This window comes from Anabrus simplex, chromosome 2 (assembly GCF_040414725.1).
Source record: "Anabrus simplex isolate iqAnaSimp1 chromosome 2, ASM4041472v1, whole genome shotgun sequence".
In the NCBI taxonomy this organism is placed as follows: Eukaryota; Metazoa; Arthropoda; class Insecta; order Orthoptera; family Tettigoniidae; genus Anabrus; species Anabrus simplex.
Window position 1 is genome coordinate 928,347,193 of NC_090266.1, and position 15,482 is coordinate 928,362,674.

General features: G+C 41.6%; 1 protein-coding gene across 1 annotated transcript in view; it reads right to left on the reverse strand.

Annotated features, from left to right (window-relative positions):
* Positions 1-15,186, reverse strand: part of ebo (ellipsoid body open) — a 515,097-nt gene extending 499,911 nt beyond the window's left edge. The window contains exon 1 of the mRNA XM_067141696.2: positions 15,019-15,186. Within this exon, the coding sequence (XP_066997797.2) occupies positions 15,019-15,021 (3 nt within the window). The 5' untranslated portion in view covers positions 15,022-15,186. The remainder of the gene's footprint in view (positions 1-15,018) is intronic.
* Positions 15,187-15,482: the final 296 nt, after the last annotated feature.

A 15,482-nucleotide genomic window follows, 5' to 3' on the forward strand; every position in this document is an offset into this window, starting at 1 on the left:
TCACCGGGTGAGTTGGGCGTGCGGTTAGGGGCGCGCAGCTGTGAGCTTGCATCCGGGAGATAGTGGGTTCGAATCCCACTGTCGGCAGCCCTGAAGATGGTTTTCCGCAGTTTCCCATTTTCACACCAGGCAAATGCTAGGGCTTTACCTTAATTAAGGCCACGGCCACTTCCTTCCAACTCCTAGGCCTTTATTATCCCATCATTGCCATAAGACCTATCTGTGTCGGTGCGACGTAAAGCCACTAGAAAAAAAAAAAACCAATGCCTATCTTCGTCGCTAGATGAGGGCTTCGTTCATTCCATTCCTGACCCAGTTGAATGACGGGAAACAGGCTGTGGATTTTCATTTCATGTTCTTTGTAACCATTACTATTATTTGATTTCTTTCAAAACATAAACCTCCCTTTCCCATCGTTAGTTTACCTGTCATTAAAACTTTGTAAACCCAAGGGATGTATCACACAGTATTTGGGCTATAAGACAGTGGAAAGGAAAACCAAGGAGGACGGTTGGACGCATCCATTTTAAACTTTATACCCTAAACAGATGGTATGACATTATACTGTACCTATAATTTTGTAAAATACATTCTTCACCTTCATAAAATAAGGAAGTTGTTCAATTCATTTTTACTAGCCTACTAGAAAATATTATTGATTTTATGTCACACTAACTATTTGTATAGTTTACAGAGATACTGATGTTTCAGTATCATTATACCATTATGTACTTCAGTACCTTCAAATATCTACCATATGGTGTTCTGGACAGTGAATGGCATTTAATATTTTGGCTATCTTATAATCCAAAGGATAATGCCCACAGCTTAACACTTGATACTGCTGATACATACATAATGTTCACATACACAAGCAAAAGTTTGTCAAGCTACAAAAACACCAGTACCTAAATTCAAAGGGACAAAATCTTACTACTTGGAAATTTCAAAGAAAGAGTTAGTAAAGATCACCAGTTATGGGGCTGTCTCTTTGTGGCACTTTGGTGACAGTAGTGCACAGCAGGTTGTAGAATTGGTCTTCAACTTCTACACCAGCATCCAAGGTGGGAGCATATGCGGAGATGAGTGTCATAGATTTGGCTGCAGAGAGTGGGATTTGGAGAGTTATAATTCTTTCGCTGACAGCAGTTGGAGTTAGTTGATAATCATTCACCAATGTGGTCTCCACAGCGAATTCCAACACCATGAATGTGGTGTTCTCTCTCATCTTTTCCCTTTCAGAAGATTGTGCAGCCTGAGTTGAACTCTGTAAGTTTACCTTTGCTGGACAGTTTGGTTTCATTTAAGGCAGCAATATGAATCGTCCAAGCTCATGGGTGACAAGCTGTTCTTCTCTCAGGTCTGTTATTGTCCTTCAAATCAAGTAGGGTTCGAACATTCCAGGTTCCTATAATCAAAGTTTTGGTAATCTTCATTTTTTGACTGCATAAGGGGTGACCTGCTAGAAGCAGCCTCCCAGCCAGCTGAGAGTGTGACTATCAATGTTTAGTCCACATTTTACATTTTACATTTCCCCATTCAGGGTGGGCAGCGGTAATCCTAAATATGTCTGCCCAAACACAGATGCAGGACCGAATTCCTGAGTAGTCACGGGGTCTCAGAAAGGCGACCATCACACATCTGCTGCCAACATGTAGGTCTGAAATAAAGGCTTCCAGTTTTACCCGGAAACCTAAATAAAAAACACACAAGGCTCAACTGCACAACAAAATATGTAAATTTGAAATCACAGGAGCCACAAATCCAGTAGGATCAATTGATATTGCAGAACTAGCACGATTAGTCATTTTGAAGATCATAGAATACAATTTGAGGTGATCTCACAACTGCACATTTGGGTTTTTTGTTCAGGTACAGAGTACCCTAGCTATTATCACTTACTCCCTTCACATTAATCCTGCAACATATGAGGTCAGGATGCAGACTGGCCACCAAATATAATGAGCTGTCTCCTATCTTCATAATGAACATAAAGAACAGCCTAAAATAAAAATCACCAAGATTCATGCCTACTTCAGGGTCGACCATGACTTAGCAGGTTGTTGTTGTTGTTGTTTGAGTCATCAGTCCATAGACTGGTTTGATGCAGCTCTCCATGCCACACTATACTGTGCTAACCTTTTCATTTCTACATAACCACTGCATCTCACATCTGCTCTAATATGCTTGTAATATTTATACCTTGGTCTACCCCTACCGCTCTTACCACCTATACTTCCTTCAAAAACCAACTGAACAAGTCCCGGGTGTCTTAAGATGTGTCTTATTATTCTATCACTTCTTATCATCAAATTTAGCCAAATTGATCTCCTCTCACCAATTCGATTCAGTATCTCTTCATTCGTGATTCGATCTACCCATCTCCCTTTCAGCACTCTTCTGTAACACCACATTTCATAAGTTTCTATTCTCTTTCTTTCTGAGCTAGTTGTCGCCCATGTTTCACTTCCATACAATGCCACGCTCCAGATGAGTGTCTTCAGAAACATCTTTCTAATTCCCATATCAATGTTTGAAGTGAGCAAATTTCTTTTCTTAAGAAAGCTCTTCCTGGCTTGTGCTAGTCTGCATTTTATGTCCTCCTTACTTCTGCCATCGAGTTATTTTACTACCCAAGTAACAGTATTCAACTACTTTCTTTAAGACTTCATTTCCTAATCTAATATTTCCTGCATCAATTGCCTTTGTTCAACTGCACTCCATTACCTTTGTTTTGGACTTATTTATTTTCATCTTGTACTCCTTACCCAAGACTTCGTCCATACCATTCAGCAGCTTCTCGAGATCTTCTGCAGTCTCAGAGAAAATAACATCGGCAAATCTCAAGTTTTTCTCCTTGAATTGTGATTCCCTTTCCAAATTCCTCTTTGATTTCATTTACTGCCTGTTCTACATTAACATTGAAAAGGAGGGGGGACAAACTGCAGCCTCGCCTCACTCCTTTCTGGATCACTGCTTCTTTTTCAAAACCCTTGATTCTTATAACTGCAGACTGATATTTATACAGATTGTAGATAAACCTTCGTTCTCGGCATCTGATCCCAATCACCTTCAGAATCTTAAATAGCTTGGTCCAAACAACATTATCGAATGCCTTTTCTAGATCTACGAACGCCATGTAAGTGAGCTTGTCCTTCTTAATTCAATCTTCAAAGATCAAACGTAAAGTCAGGATTGCTTCAAGTGTTCCTACATTTCTTCTGAAGCCAAACTGATCTTCTCCCAACTCAGCTTCAACTTGTCTTTCCATTCTTCTGTAAATAATACGTGTTAAAATTTTGCAGGCATGAGATACTAAACTAATGGTGCAGTAGCTTTCACGCTTGTCTTGGGAAAAGGTGTAACAACATTCTGCCAAAAATCGAATGGCACTTCTCCTGTCTCATACATCTTACACACTATATGGAATAACCTTGCCAAGCTGGTTTCTCCTAAGGCAGTCAGTAATTCAGAGGGAATGTCATCAATTCCAGGTGCCTTGTTCCTATTTAGGTCTCTCACAGCTCTGTCAAACTCTGACCTCAAAATTGAGTCTCCCATTTCATCCGCATCAACAGCCACTTCTAGTTCCAGAACAAAATCATCTACATCTTTAACTTGATACAACTGTTGGATATGTTCCAGCCATCTTTCTGCTTTGTCTTCTTTCCCTAGAAGCTCTTAATATTCACACACCTAGATTTCCTTTCTCCAAAGGTTTTCTTGATTTTCCTGTATGCAGCATCTACCTTTCCCAGGACCATACAATCTTTGACATCCTTGCACTTCTCCTTCAGCCATTCTTCCTTAGCTGTCTTGCACTTTCTATCCGCTTCATTCTTTAATCATCTGTATTCATTTCTGCCCTCTTCATTTCTAGCATTCTTGTATTTTCGTTGATTCTTAGTTGATCTTTTCTTCCTTCCTAACATTTCTTCAGCAGCCCTACTGACTTCATTTCTCATGACTAGAGACGGGAATTCGCCTATTTTATTCCTGTGTTGAGAAACATAGGCTTTTGAGATATAAATCCGTTTTAGGGTCCTTTAAGTTAGATTTAGTTGGTTTTATTGTGCCTATAAATGCCTATTTCAGGGGTTCGTGCCTATTTGATGCCTTCTGAATCTATTTTAAAGACGCCGATTTTCTTCCAGTGCAGTATACTGTAACTGATGTGCTCAACAGTATTATCTTCTCACTTCTCAAGATCTGTTTACCCCTCGAACAAAAATGGTAATTCTTGGAAGTCACCAGAAATAGTTCTTGGGAAATTTCCGTCAGGGGAAACAAGGAACAATTTGACCTCGAAGCCTTCAACCCCTCCAACCTTTTAAGATATATGCGAGAACCAATCAACGTCGAACCCTTATACCTCCTCGATGTGAACTGTTGTACGCGTACGCTTTATCTTCAGAAAGTGTTGTGATTTATTGTGAAGAAGTGTGTCGGTGACAATGCACAAAGAAAAATCACCGGGCGAGTTGGCTGTGTGCTTAGGGGCGCGCAGCTGTGAGCTTGCATCCGGGAGATAGTGGGTTCGAGCACCACTGTCGGCAGCCCTGAAGATGGTTTCCCGTGGCCATGGTCACTTCCTTCCCACTCCTAGGCCTTTCCAATCCCATCGTCCCAATAAGACCTGTGTCGGCGTGACGTAAAAAAAATTGTAATTGCAAAGAAAAATCGTCGAAGTCCTACTGGCTGAAGTGGTGGATCACATGGGATCCCAGTTTCACTACGGATGGAAAGGTAGTCTTCTGCCCAGCTTGCTGTAAGGAGGAAAGTTCGTTCCTTCCTTTTCCTTTTTTTGTAACTGACGCATAGGCCTATTAATTTATGTACAGTGGAAACTTGTTTTGTTGCAATGCTGTGTTAGTCATGAACTTTCAATAATTTATATTGCTAAAATGTAAATAATCATTTAATTACTGAATGAGAAGTTAGAACGCCGGTGGTCTCTTGTGATAGAGTGGATGAAAATTGGTATTTTGAACTCTGATTCAATTCCCGTGAAAATAGAGATTTACAACTGAAATATTTTCATTCTTTCTTTCTTTCTTTCTTCTGATGTAGATGTTGATTCCCATAGGGAACCTAAAATATTTGTCCCGAATGAGTAAATTTATAATACCAATATAATGGTCCGTTATTGGACATTATAAATTTTCCAGCTAACTCATTCTTGGTTGCCTGCGTTTCGCCCTCGTGTGGTAAGTTAGGCTCGTCAGTTGGGACTTAGCACACCACCCAAGACGCAAGGCTAGTGCATACCGTGGAGGCCACTGCATAGGCTATATGAAGCCACCAGCAGTGCCAATGCACTATGAGAGCTATGTCTCATTTCCAAAAATAGATGCCTGCCTGGCCATCAAATGATGTAGATGTTGATTCCCATAGGGAACCTAAAATATTTGTCCCGAATGAGTAAATTTATAATACCAATATAATGGTCCGTTATTGGACATTATAAATTTTCCAGCTAACTCATTCTTGGTTGCCTGCGTTTCGCCCTCGTGTGCTAAGTTAGGCTCGTCAGTTGGGACTTAGCACACCACCCAAGACGCAAGGCTAGTGCTATTTGAAGCCACCAGCAGTGCCAATGCACTATGAGAGCTATGTCACATTTCCAAAAATAGATGCCTGCCTGGCCATCAAATGATGTAGATGTTGATTCCCATAGGGAACCTAAAATATTTGTCCCGAATGAGTAAATTTATAATACCAATATAATGGTCCGTTATTGGACATTATAAATTTTCCAGCTAACTCATTCTTGGTTGCCTGCGTTTCGCCCTCGTGTGCTAAGTTAGGCTCGTCAGTTGGGACTTAGCACACCACCCAAGACGCAAGGCTAGTGCATACAGTGGAGGCCACTGCATAGGCTATTTGAAGCCACCAGCAGTGCCAATGCACTATTTTAGGTTCCCTATGGGAATCAACATCTACATCATTTGATGGCCAGGCAGGCATCTATTTTTGGAAATGAGACATAGCTCTCATAGCCTTGCGTCCCAACTGACGAGCCTAACTTAGCACACGAGGGCGAAACGCAGGCAACCAAGAATGAGTTAGCTGGAAAATTTATAATGTCCAATAACGGACCATTATATTGGTATTATAAATTTACTCATTCGGGACAAATATTTTAGGTTCCCTATGGGAATCAACATCTACATCATTTGATGGCCAGGCAGGCATCTATTTTTGAAAATGAGACATAGCTCTCATAGTGCATTGGCACTGCTGGTGGCTTCAAATAGCCTATGCAGTGGCCTCCACGGTATGCACTAGCCTTGCGTCTTGGGTGGTGTGCTAAGTCCCAACTGACGAGCCTAACTTAGCACACGAGGGCGAAACGCAGGCAACCAAGAATGAGTTAGCTGGAAAATTTATAATGTCCAATAACGGACCATTATATTGGTATTATAAATTTACTCATTCGGGACAAATATTTTAGGTTCCCTATGGGAATCAACATCTACATCATTTGATGGCCAGGCAGGCATCTATTTTTGGAAATGAGACATAGCTCTCATAGTGCACTGGCACTGCTGGTGGCTTCAAATAGCACTAGCCTTGCGTCTTGGGTGGTGTGCTAAGTCCCAACTGACGAGCCTAACTTAGCACACGAGGGCGAAACGCAGGCAACCAAGAATGAGTTAGCTGGAAAATTTATAATGTCCAATAACGGACCATTATATTGGTATTATAAATTTACTCATTCGGGACAAATATTTTAGGTTCCCTATGGGAATCAACATCTACATCATTTGATGGCCAGGCAGGCATCTATTTTTGGAAATGAGACATAGCTCTCATAGTGCATTGGCACTGCTGGTGGCTTCAAATAGCCTATGCAGTGGCCTCTACGGTATGCACTAGCCTTGCGTCTTGGGTGGTGTGCTAAGTCCCAACTGACGAGCCTAACTTAGCACACGGGGGCGAAACGCTGGCAACCAAGAATGAGTTAGCTGGAAAATTTATAATGTCCAATAACGGACCATTATATTGGTATTCTTTCTTTCTTCCTTTATACGTTTACGCTCCAGGGTAGGTTTTCCCCCTCGGACTCAGCGAAGGATCCCACCTCTACCATCTTAAGGGCAGTGTCCTGGAGCGTGATATTTTGGGTCAGGGGATACAACTGGGGAGGAGGACTAGTACACTGTCCATACAGCCTCACCTTCTATGCTGAACAGGGGCCTTGTGAAGGCATGGGAAGATTGGAAGGGACACGCAAAGAAAAGGGAAGGAAGTGGCCACATTTTTAAGTTAGGTACCATCCTGGAATTTTCCTGGAAGAGAAGTGGGAAACCACAGAATAGCACTTCGAGGATGGCTGAGGTGGGAATCGAACACACCTCTACTCAGTTGACCTCCCAAGGCTGAGTGGACCCCGTTCAGTTCTCATGCCACTTTTCACGCTAACTACTACACCACAGAAGCGGACTATAACTGAAATGCAATTTTTTTAAATCGTGAGTAACATTCACCAGCGCTATGTGTAGGCTCTAGTGAACTCTATTACGCTTCCGCTGAGCCTTCACGAAACATAGGGCGAGTTGGCCGTGCGGTTACGAGCGCACGGCTTTGAGCTTGTATCCGGGAGATACTGGGTTCGAATCCCACTATCGGCAGCCCTGAATATGGTTTTTCATTTTCACACCAGGCAAATGCTGAGGCTGTACCTTAATTAAGGCCACGGCCGCTTCCTTCCAACTCCTAGGCCTTTCCTATCCCATTGTTGCCATAAGACCTGTCTGTGTCGGTGCGAAGTAAAGCAAGTAGTAAAATAAAATAAAAAATAGGTTGAAGATCGAATGTGGTGCAGCTAGGACGATGTCACAGAGGCTAGACATACAAGATGGCACGGCTTGGATGATGTCACAGCGTGTTTAACAGTGCCACAAATACTATCTTTACAAGGCCAGGCCAGTGAAAAGACCGTTGATCTGGATTGGTGAGGTCCGGTTAGTAACCGTTGTGCTGGTGCGGGGCGCAAGCAAAGATAGTCTGGGGTGCGTAAGCTCTAGCATCCCATCTAGAGTTTTCCTAAATTGTGACAAAAAGTAAGTATATGGGCGCATGCCACGACAATTTCAAGTCATGATATAGATGTTGATTCCCATAGGGAATCTGAAATGTTTGTCCTGAATGAGTAAATTTATAATACCAATATAAATGGTCCGTTATTGGACATTATAAATTTTCCAGCTAACTCATTCTTGGTTGCCAGCGTTTCGCCCTCGTGGAAAATTTATAATGTCCAATAACGGACCATTTATATTGGTATTATAAATTTACTCATTCAGGACAAACATTTCAGATTCCCTACGGGAATCAACATCTATATCATCCGATGGCCAAGCAGGCATCAATTTTTGATAATGAGACAAAGTCTCTTAGTGCATTGGCACTGCCGGTGGCTCCAGTTAGCCTACGCAGTGGCCTCCACGATATGCACTAGCCAGCGTATTGGTAGGTGTGCTAGGTACCAACTGATGAGCCCACCCTAGCACACGAGGGCGAAACGCTGGCAACCAAGAATGAGTTCGCTGGAAAATTTATAATGTCCAATAACGGACCATTTATATTGGTATTACAATTTAAAATCATGCGGTTTTCTAATTTTCAACGAGGGTGGCAGCCTTGTGGGCACACATGATGCAGGATCTATTGCAAGTCATCTCCGTACAGGTCATGAAGGCCCTTGGAGGGGTGGAGGTAAGGCTTCCACTATCCATAACCTCAGCACTTGATGGGGTAGAGTGGTTAGCTCTACGCACGGCCGCCTTTGCCCCCAGGAATTAACCTAGTACTCGTTTTTGGTGTAGACTGAGTGAACCTCAGGGCCATGTGCACCTCCGGAAGTGGAACGGATCTATTGCAGGCAACAGAAAATAGTCTGCATGACAGCTGACCCGGCTGACCAAAGCCGGCGAATAGCAACATATAAAATGTTCACAAACCCGAGATTTATAGTGCCTCGTTTTAATTCTTCTATATAAGTAAGAATACTGCTAGAGGCAGTTTGGTGAGTCTCTAGCAAGCACATAGGAAGGATCTCTCCTCTACGCTACTCAGGTATCGTTTCACGTCATTTTTTTTATTTTTTCAGCCGCTGAACTCAACACGAAACTGCCAGATTATAACTGAACATTTTTGAGGACATATTTCCATGTAAATTACGAATTCTCTTGTTCCTACTTTAAAGTTTCGTACTTCTAGAAACATCACCTCTAATAGTCTTTTTTTTTTTTTTTTTTCATGAAACAAATGTATGTTTACACTGTCCGACTCGTTGGCTGAATGGTCAGCGTACTGCCTTCCGGTTTACAGCGTCCTGGGTTCGATTCCCGGTCGGGTCGGGGATTTTAATCTTAATTGGTTAATTCCAATGGCTCTGGGGCTGGGTGTGTGTGACGTTTTCAGCATTAGAAATCATCCTAGGTAGGGCCCTCTTCTTCATAGACATTCAGGTCGCCTAATAAGCCATCTACGAGAAAAAAGACCTGCACCAGGCCTCTCCGGAGGCCATACACCATTATTATGTTTATACTAAGCATTATTGTCAATTAGCCCAGCTGTAGAAATATAAGAACATTGTAATTTAAGTCAATTTTATTACTTTTCAGATCAAATGTGGAAAGATGCCATATAGATCAACATAGAAATATTTAAGTGCGGCCAGTATCCAGTAATCGGGAGATAGTGGGTTCGAATCCCACTGTCGGCAGCCCTGAAGATGGTTTTCCGTGGTTTCCCATTTTCACACCAGGCAAATGCCGGGGCTGTACCTTAATTAAGGCCACGGCCACTTCCTTCCAATTCCTCGGCCTTTCTTATCCCATCGTCGCCATAAGACATATCCGTGCGGTGCAACGTAAAGCAAATAGCAAAAAATAATAAAAAAACATAGAAATACTGCGATGCATTTGACACGAGTACAGAAAGCGTTGTCATCGCAGCTGTTCTACCAGTCCACTGTGAACAGCGGCCAACAACAATTTTCTATAGACCTGTGCACTGCAATGGTGGGAGCTAATATCCCCCTGCATAAACTGGAGCATCTTCAAACTTCAAAAAGCTGCCGGGAGCAATCACCGAGTTGGAGACGAGTGGTTTCCCCCGGCTGAGTCATTTAGGTTGTGGAAGAAGTCTGGAGAAATTTTGACCGAACCTCTGGGAAAGTAGCCGCTGTCAGCAAAAAGTTCCGTAAGAGGCCTGCAGCAGAATCCATGATGGAAAACGACGGTAAAAGTAGCCAGGGTGCTATGAGGTGAGGTGGATGAAGCTGATGAACCAAAACCAGATAAAATGGCTTCATTGAACTTTTGTCCAATCACTTCCTGTGATGTTGAGAGATTTCTCTGAGTACAAAACATTCTGCCCGACAGAAGAGCAAGAGTGTCACTGGAAAACATTGAAACGTTACTTGTTGTAAATTCCTTTTATAGTAATTGAGCGTGTTATTAAATTATAAGTATTTTTTCATGCCTATTTTGTTGCCTATTTTACATGTTAGTGACTATTTACATGCCTATTTCGGCTAATTTAAGAGCCTATATGCCTGCCTATTTTAACTCTTTTTAGTGCCTATAATTCTCGTCTACTCATGACTATCCACTCTTCCTCTATTGTGTTTCCTTCACCCTTTTCATTTAGTCCTGGTGCAACATGTTCCTTGAAACAATCCCTCACACTCTTTTCTTTTTACTTGTCCATATCCCATCTCCTTGCATTCTTTCCTTTCTTCAATTTCTTCAACTTCAGATGGCATTTCATAACCAACAAGTTGTGGTCAGAGTCCACGTCTGCTCCTGGGAAAATTTTGCAATCCAACACCTGGTTTCTGAACCTCTGCCTAATCATCTTTTTTTTTATTTTTGCTAGTGGTTTTACGTCGCACTGACACAGATAGGTCTTATGGCGATGATTTGATAGGAAAGGCCTAGGACTTGGAAGGAAGCGGCCGTAGCCTTAATTAAGGTACGGCCCCAGCATTTGCCTGGTGTGAAAATGGGAAACCACGGAAAACTATCTTCAGGGCTGCCGATAGTGAGATTCGTACCCACTATCTACCGGATGCAAGCTCACAGCCGTGCGCCTCTAACTGCACGGCCAACTCACCCAGTCTGCCAAATCATAATGAAGTCTATTTGATACCAGTACCTTCCAGTGTCTCGTCCACGTATACAGCCGTCATTTGAACCAAGTATTGGCAAGGACTTAGCAGGTATCATAATCTAATGCAGTTTTCAATTTGTTGCACACTGCAAGAGTCAACAGCTGATAATTAAGGGGGTGTTCACTTTATTTTTCCGGAAAAATTTTCAAATTTAACTTGTTTGTATTTCTGAATGATGCAAACGTTAACTTTTCAGGAAAGGTAGTTTCACATTAATATCTCTGAGACATTCGGAGCCGGGCTGAGTGACTGAGACTCCAACTTGGCAGGTTCGATCCCTGCTCAGTCCGGTGGTATTTGAAGGTGTTCTAATAAGTCAGCCTCGTGTCGGTAGATTTACTGGCACATGAAAGAACTGCGGGACTTAAATCCGGCACCTCGACGTCTCCGAAAACCGTAAATATAGTTAGTGGGCCGTAAAAACAAATAACATTATTATTATGATACTCTCGGAGTTATGGGCTAATAAATTTGGAGCTTCTACAGATCAAGCCCCAATACATTCCCTCTGCCACCCTGGGTAACTCAATTGTGGACCCTAGTATAAGGTATAAAAATGATCATTATCTTCAGGCACCAGTTACAGATGCTGTAAGGCCAATCTACAGCGAACTTGCCAACCCAGAACTCTCGAAAAAATGTACATTGTACGACCCAGAATTCCGATATGTCTGGAACACATGCCCTAAAACCAAGTTTAATGGCAAGGACTATTACTACTGGTGCCATAATTTATAACTTTCATTTCCGCGTTAACGTTTGACTTATATGATAGGGATCAGTTGAATGATGTTCTACCATTGAACACTTCATATAATATGCATCTTTAGGCTATACCTTTAATAAATGAAGCCGTTTCGGTAGAAATTCAGTAAGACCCACATTAATTTTATAGCATGATAAGGATGTAATATGTTGGAAATCTTAAGTGGAATACCTTGTAAAGGAGAGATGTGTGCACTACGACAGTTAAGAACCCACCCACCATCCCCCAGAAGTAATTTTGCTTTTATAACCTAACAGAATTTATCATGCGCCATAGTCCATCGCCTAACTATGTACCAGCATTTCCACTGGGTGAGACACAACGGGATATGACGTCACTTCCAGCATTCAAGTAAAATGAATTCCGTTACCAACCCGCGCACAAGAAATACACAACTACCCGGACCAATGGAGGTGTCACGCAGGATACTAGAGGCCTAGGGCCGCTTCGCGGCTTCTAACCAGGATTCTTACGTCCCCAGACCCCCTTTGCTTGATCCAGACCAATGGTCTAACCAATCCAGACCAATGGCTTTGACACTAACCTACCCTAACCAATCCAGACCAATGGAGGTGTTACACGGAATACTACAGGCCTAAGGCCGCTTTGTGGCTTCAAACATAGGGGCTTACACCCCCAGACCCCCTTTGCTTCATCCAGACCAATGGCCTAACCAATCCAGACCAATGGCTTTGTCACAAGATTTGTAAATTCAAAAGTAGCGTCGCTACACTAGGACTAGTTCTTTATATGAACAATTGGCAGCTCTGTCCACTGCACGATCAAGCCCTTCGCGAGACGCGAGCAAGAGAGAAACAAATGACAGTGTAATCGCACCTAGATGCGTGCGCTAGAAAATGTAAGTTGTTCTGAATTTTTGCCAAGCTATCTTTTCCCTATCTAGAAAACATCTGGACAGAACTATTTAATGTGTGTGTTAAAAGAGGCCATATTCCACTTGACTGGCGCAAATCGATCATCAAGTTACTGTACAAAGGGAAAGGTGACACAAGCGAACCCAGCTCCTATACAGGAATAGCACTAGAATCAGAGCCCTTTAAACTGCTAACAAGACTACTGACTCCAAGGCTGAGTACCATAGTACCATAGTGGACCCGCTTCTGCCAGAAGAACGATTTGGGTTTAGACATGGTCGATCCACCTTGATGGCCACTGGAAACCTACTCACCGAGATTCAAGAGAAGATTAAGGACCATAAGAAGATGAACGCCATCTTCATCAATCTCAGCAGAGCGTTTGACACAGTGAATAGGAGTGCCATTATGAAAAAACTGGAGAACTTAGTAAGGCAGTCAAAGCTGACAAGACTAATTACAAATATACTGGCTGAAAATCAAATACAGGTGTGGGATGGGCTGTTAAAATCAAATTGGATAAGTCAAACAGTCTGTGTGCTACAGGACGATCCACTCAGTCCAGTATTAACATCTACTCGAGAGAAGTAGTCACCAGAGTCCAGAACACAAACATCTACATCTATGCAGAAGATATGACTCTCGCCTCAGAAAACATAGATGATCTACAGAAAATGATGGACCTCGTTGCAGAGTGGACAGAAGAGAATGACTTGGTGATAAATGAAAGAAAGACAGAATTTGTAGCTTTTAGAAAAAGAGGTAAGCTACAGAGAAGAGAAGCTAAACATGCAAAGGACAAGTGCTGACTCCAAGGAATAACTTTAAGTACCTGGGCATCACCATGCAAGTGACCACATCGGCCTTTACAATCCATAAAAGAGAAAGACTAGCTGCTCTTATAAAAAGCATATGCGACATCATACACATATTGAGAATGTCCGTAGCCACGGCAATGAAATTATTTGAAGTGAAAGTGATTCCCGTACTTACTTATGGACTGGAAATAATATGGGAACACTTACCGAAGAAGAAGTCAAGGGAGGTTGAAAACCTAAAAGCGAGATACTTGAAAAAGGTACTAGGTCTCTCAAAATACATGCGGTCGTGGTATACTTATGTACTGGTAAGGGAAACATTTCTAGTAGAGGACCTGAGGTTACAACTGCTCTTGCCAGCTACAGCTGCATACACGGAGCTCCTGCGAAAGTTACAAATAAAAAGGAATAACACAGACGAAGAATTTTACACCACCACGACTATGCAAACAAAAGACCGGATGGAAACAGAATACCAGCTGAGGCACTTAGTGACACGCTTGGCAACACATGGCCTTCACCACCGAATCTGCAGTCTGAAGTCATTCCACGAGGCAACGGACGAGTGTATTTGCGGTTTGTGCAGGAAAAAGTGTGAAAAATATCACGTCATGAAATGTACCAAAAGAACAGCATCACTGACTCTATTCTGTCTAGAATAAGTTGTAATGTACTCCTATGCCTATTGGGGGCACCTTCTTTATTATTATAAAATTATGAACATTCAAAAAATTCATGTTTATAAAATTTTAATTTTCAAATTTCCTAATGTATAACAATTATTCTTCATTTTTCGCATTCCAATACTTTTCTAATAAATGTACCTGAAGTGATACAGTATAAAATATAAAAGTAGTATAATTTAGGAGCTATAAATTGGCAGTGCTGAGATATTTGGAACAGAAACTTATTTTATATTAGCAGTCATAAGCATTTTGTATCTGGGCAAACTTTGAGAGAAAACTGATTTTAATTCATTTTTTTATAATTTCTAGACCATTTGGAAGACAGCTAAGTGAACGCCCCCTTAACAAAAAAAACGAATTGGCAGATGGTAAACAACCGGTGCATAATTTATGCACAAGTTTAAAAATCTAGAACAAATTCATTTTTGTGTATCACCTCGTAAACACGACAAATGAATCGTGAAAGCCTCCGGTTAACATAAACGACTTCCTTAAGATAATGAAATCATATTTAAGTAAAAACCGGTTTCCAAAGTTGTATTGCGGATAACCCACACGTGATTACATACTTCAAAAGAAAACATTCCAATAAAAGAAATAGATAACAGGAAACCCATTTCTTCAAATGACACAAACAAAACAGCCCTTCATATGTCAAACTTTGGACAATAACTGCAAAAGTACATACCATACTAATATCATATGTCAGATTGATTTGAACTGCATCGTGATGTTTTGTCGGGAGTGCAACTACAACTACACCAACACATAAACAAACACCCGGCCGGAAGGTGCAAACTAGAACGCACAGATAAGGTTAACGAAAAGTCATTCACTATTTCAAACATAACCCTTCCTGTATTCAGTAACAAACAGGAAAGCCATGCCAAGGAGCATGAGTCAAACTTCAACGCTCTCTATAAATACATGGCAATCAATCGATGGCTCAAGATCACTTGATATATGGTTCAAAGTTTTTACAATAATGACCAAAGAGAATAGGCAAGATTTGGGCTACGATTTACGTCCAAAAAAATTTATGAATACGGAAAGGCATGACAGTTTATGCATGTATTTTTATATTTCTTCATGCAGACTTGCAGTGACAATCTACTACAATTAAGAATAACTATCGAAAATGTACTTGGAGAA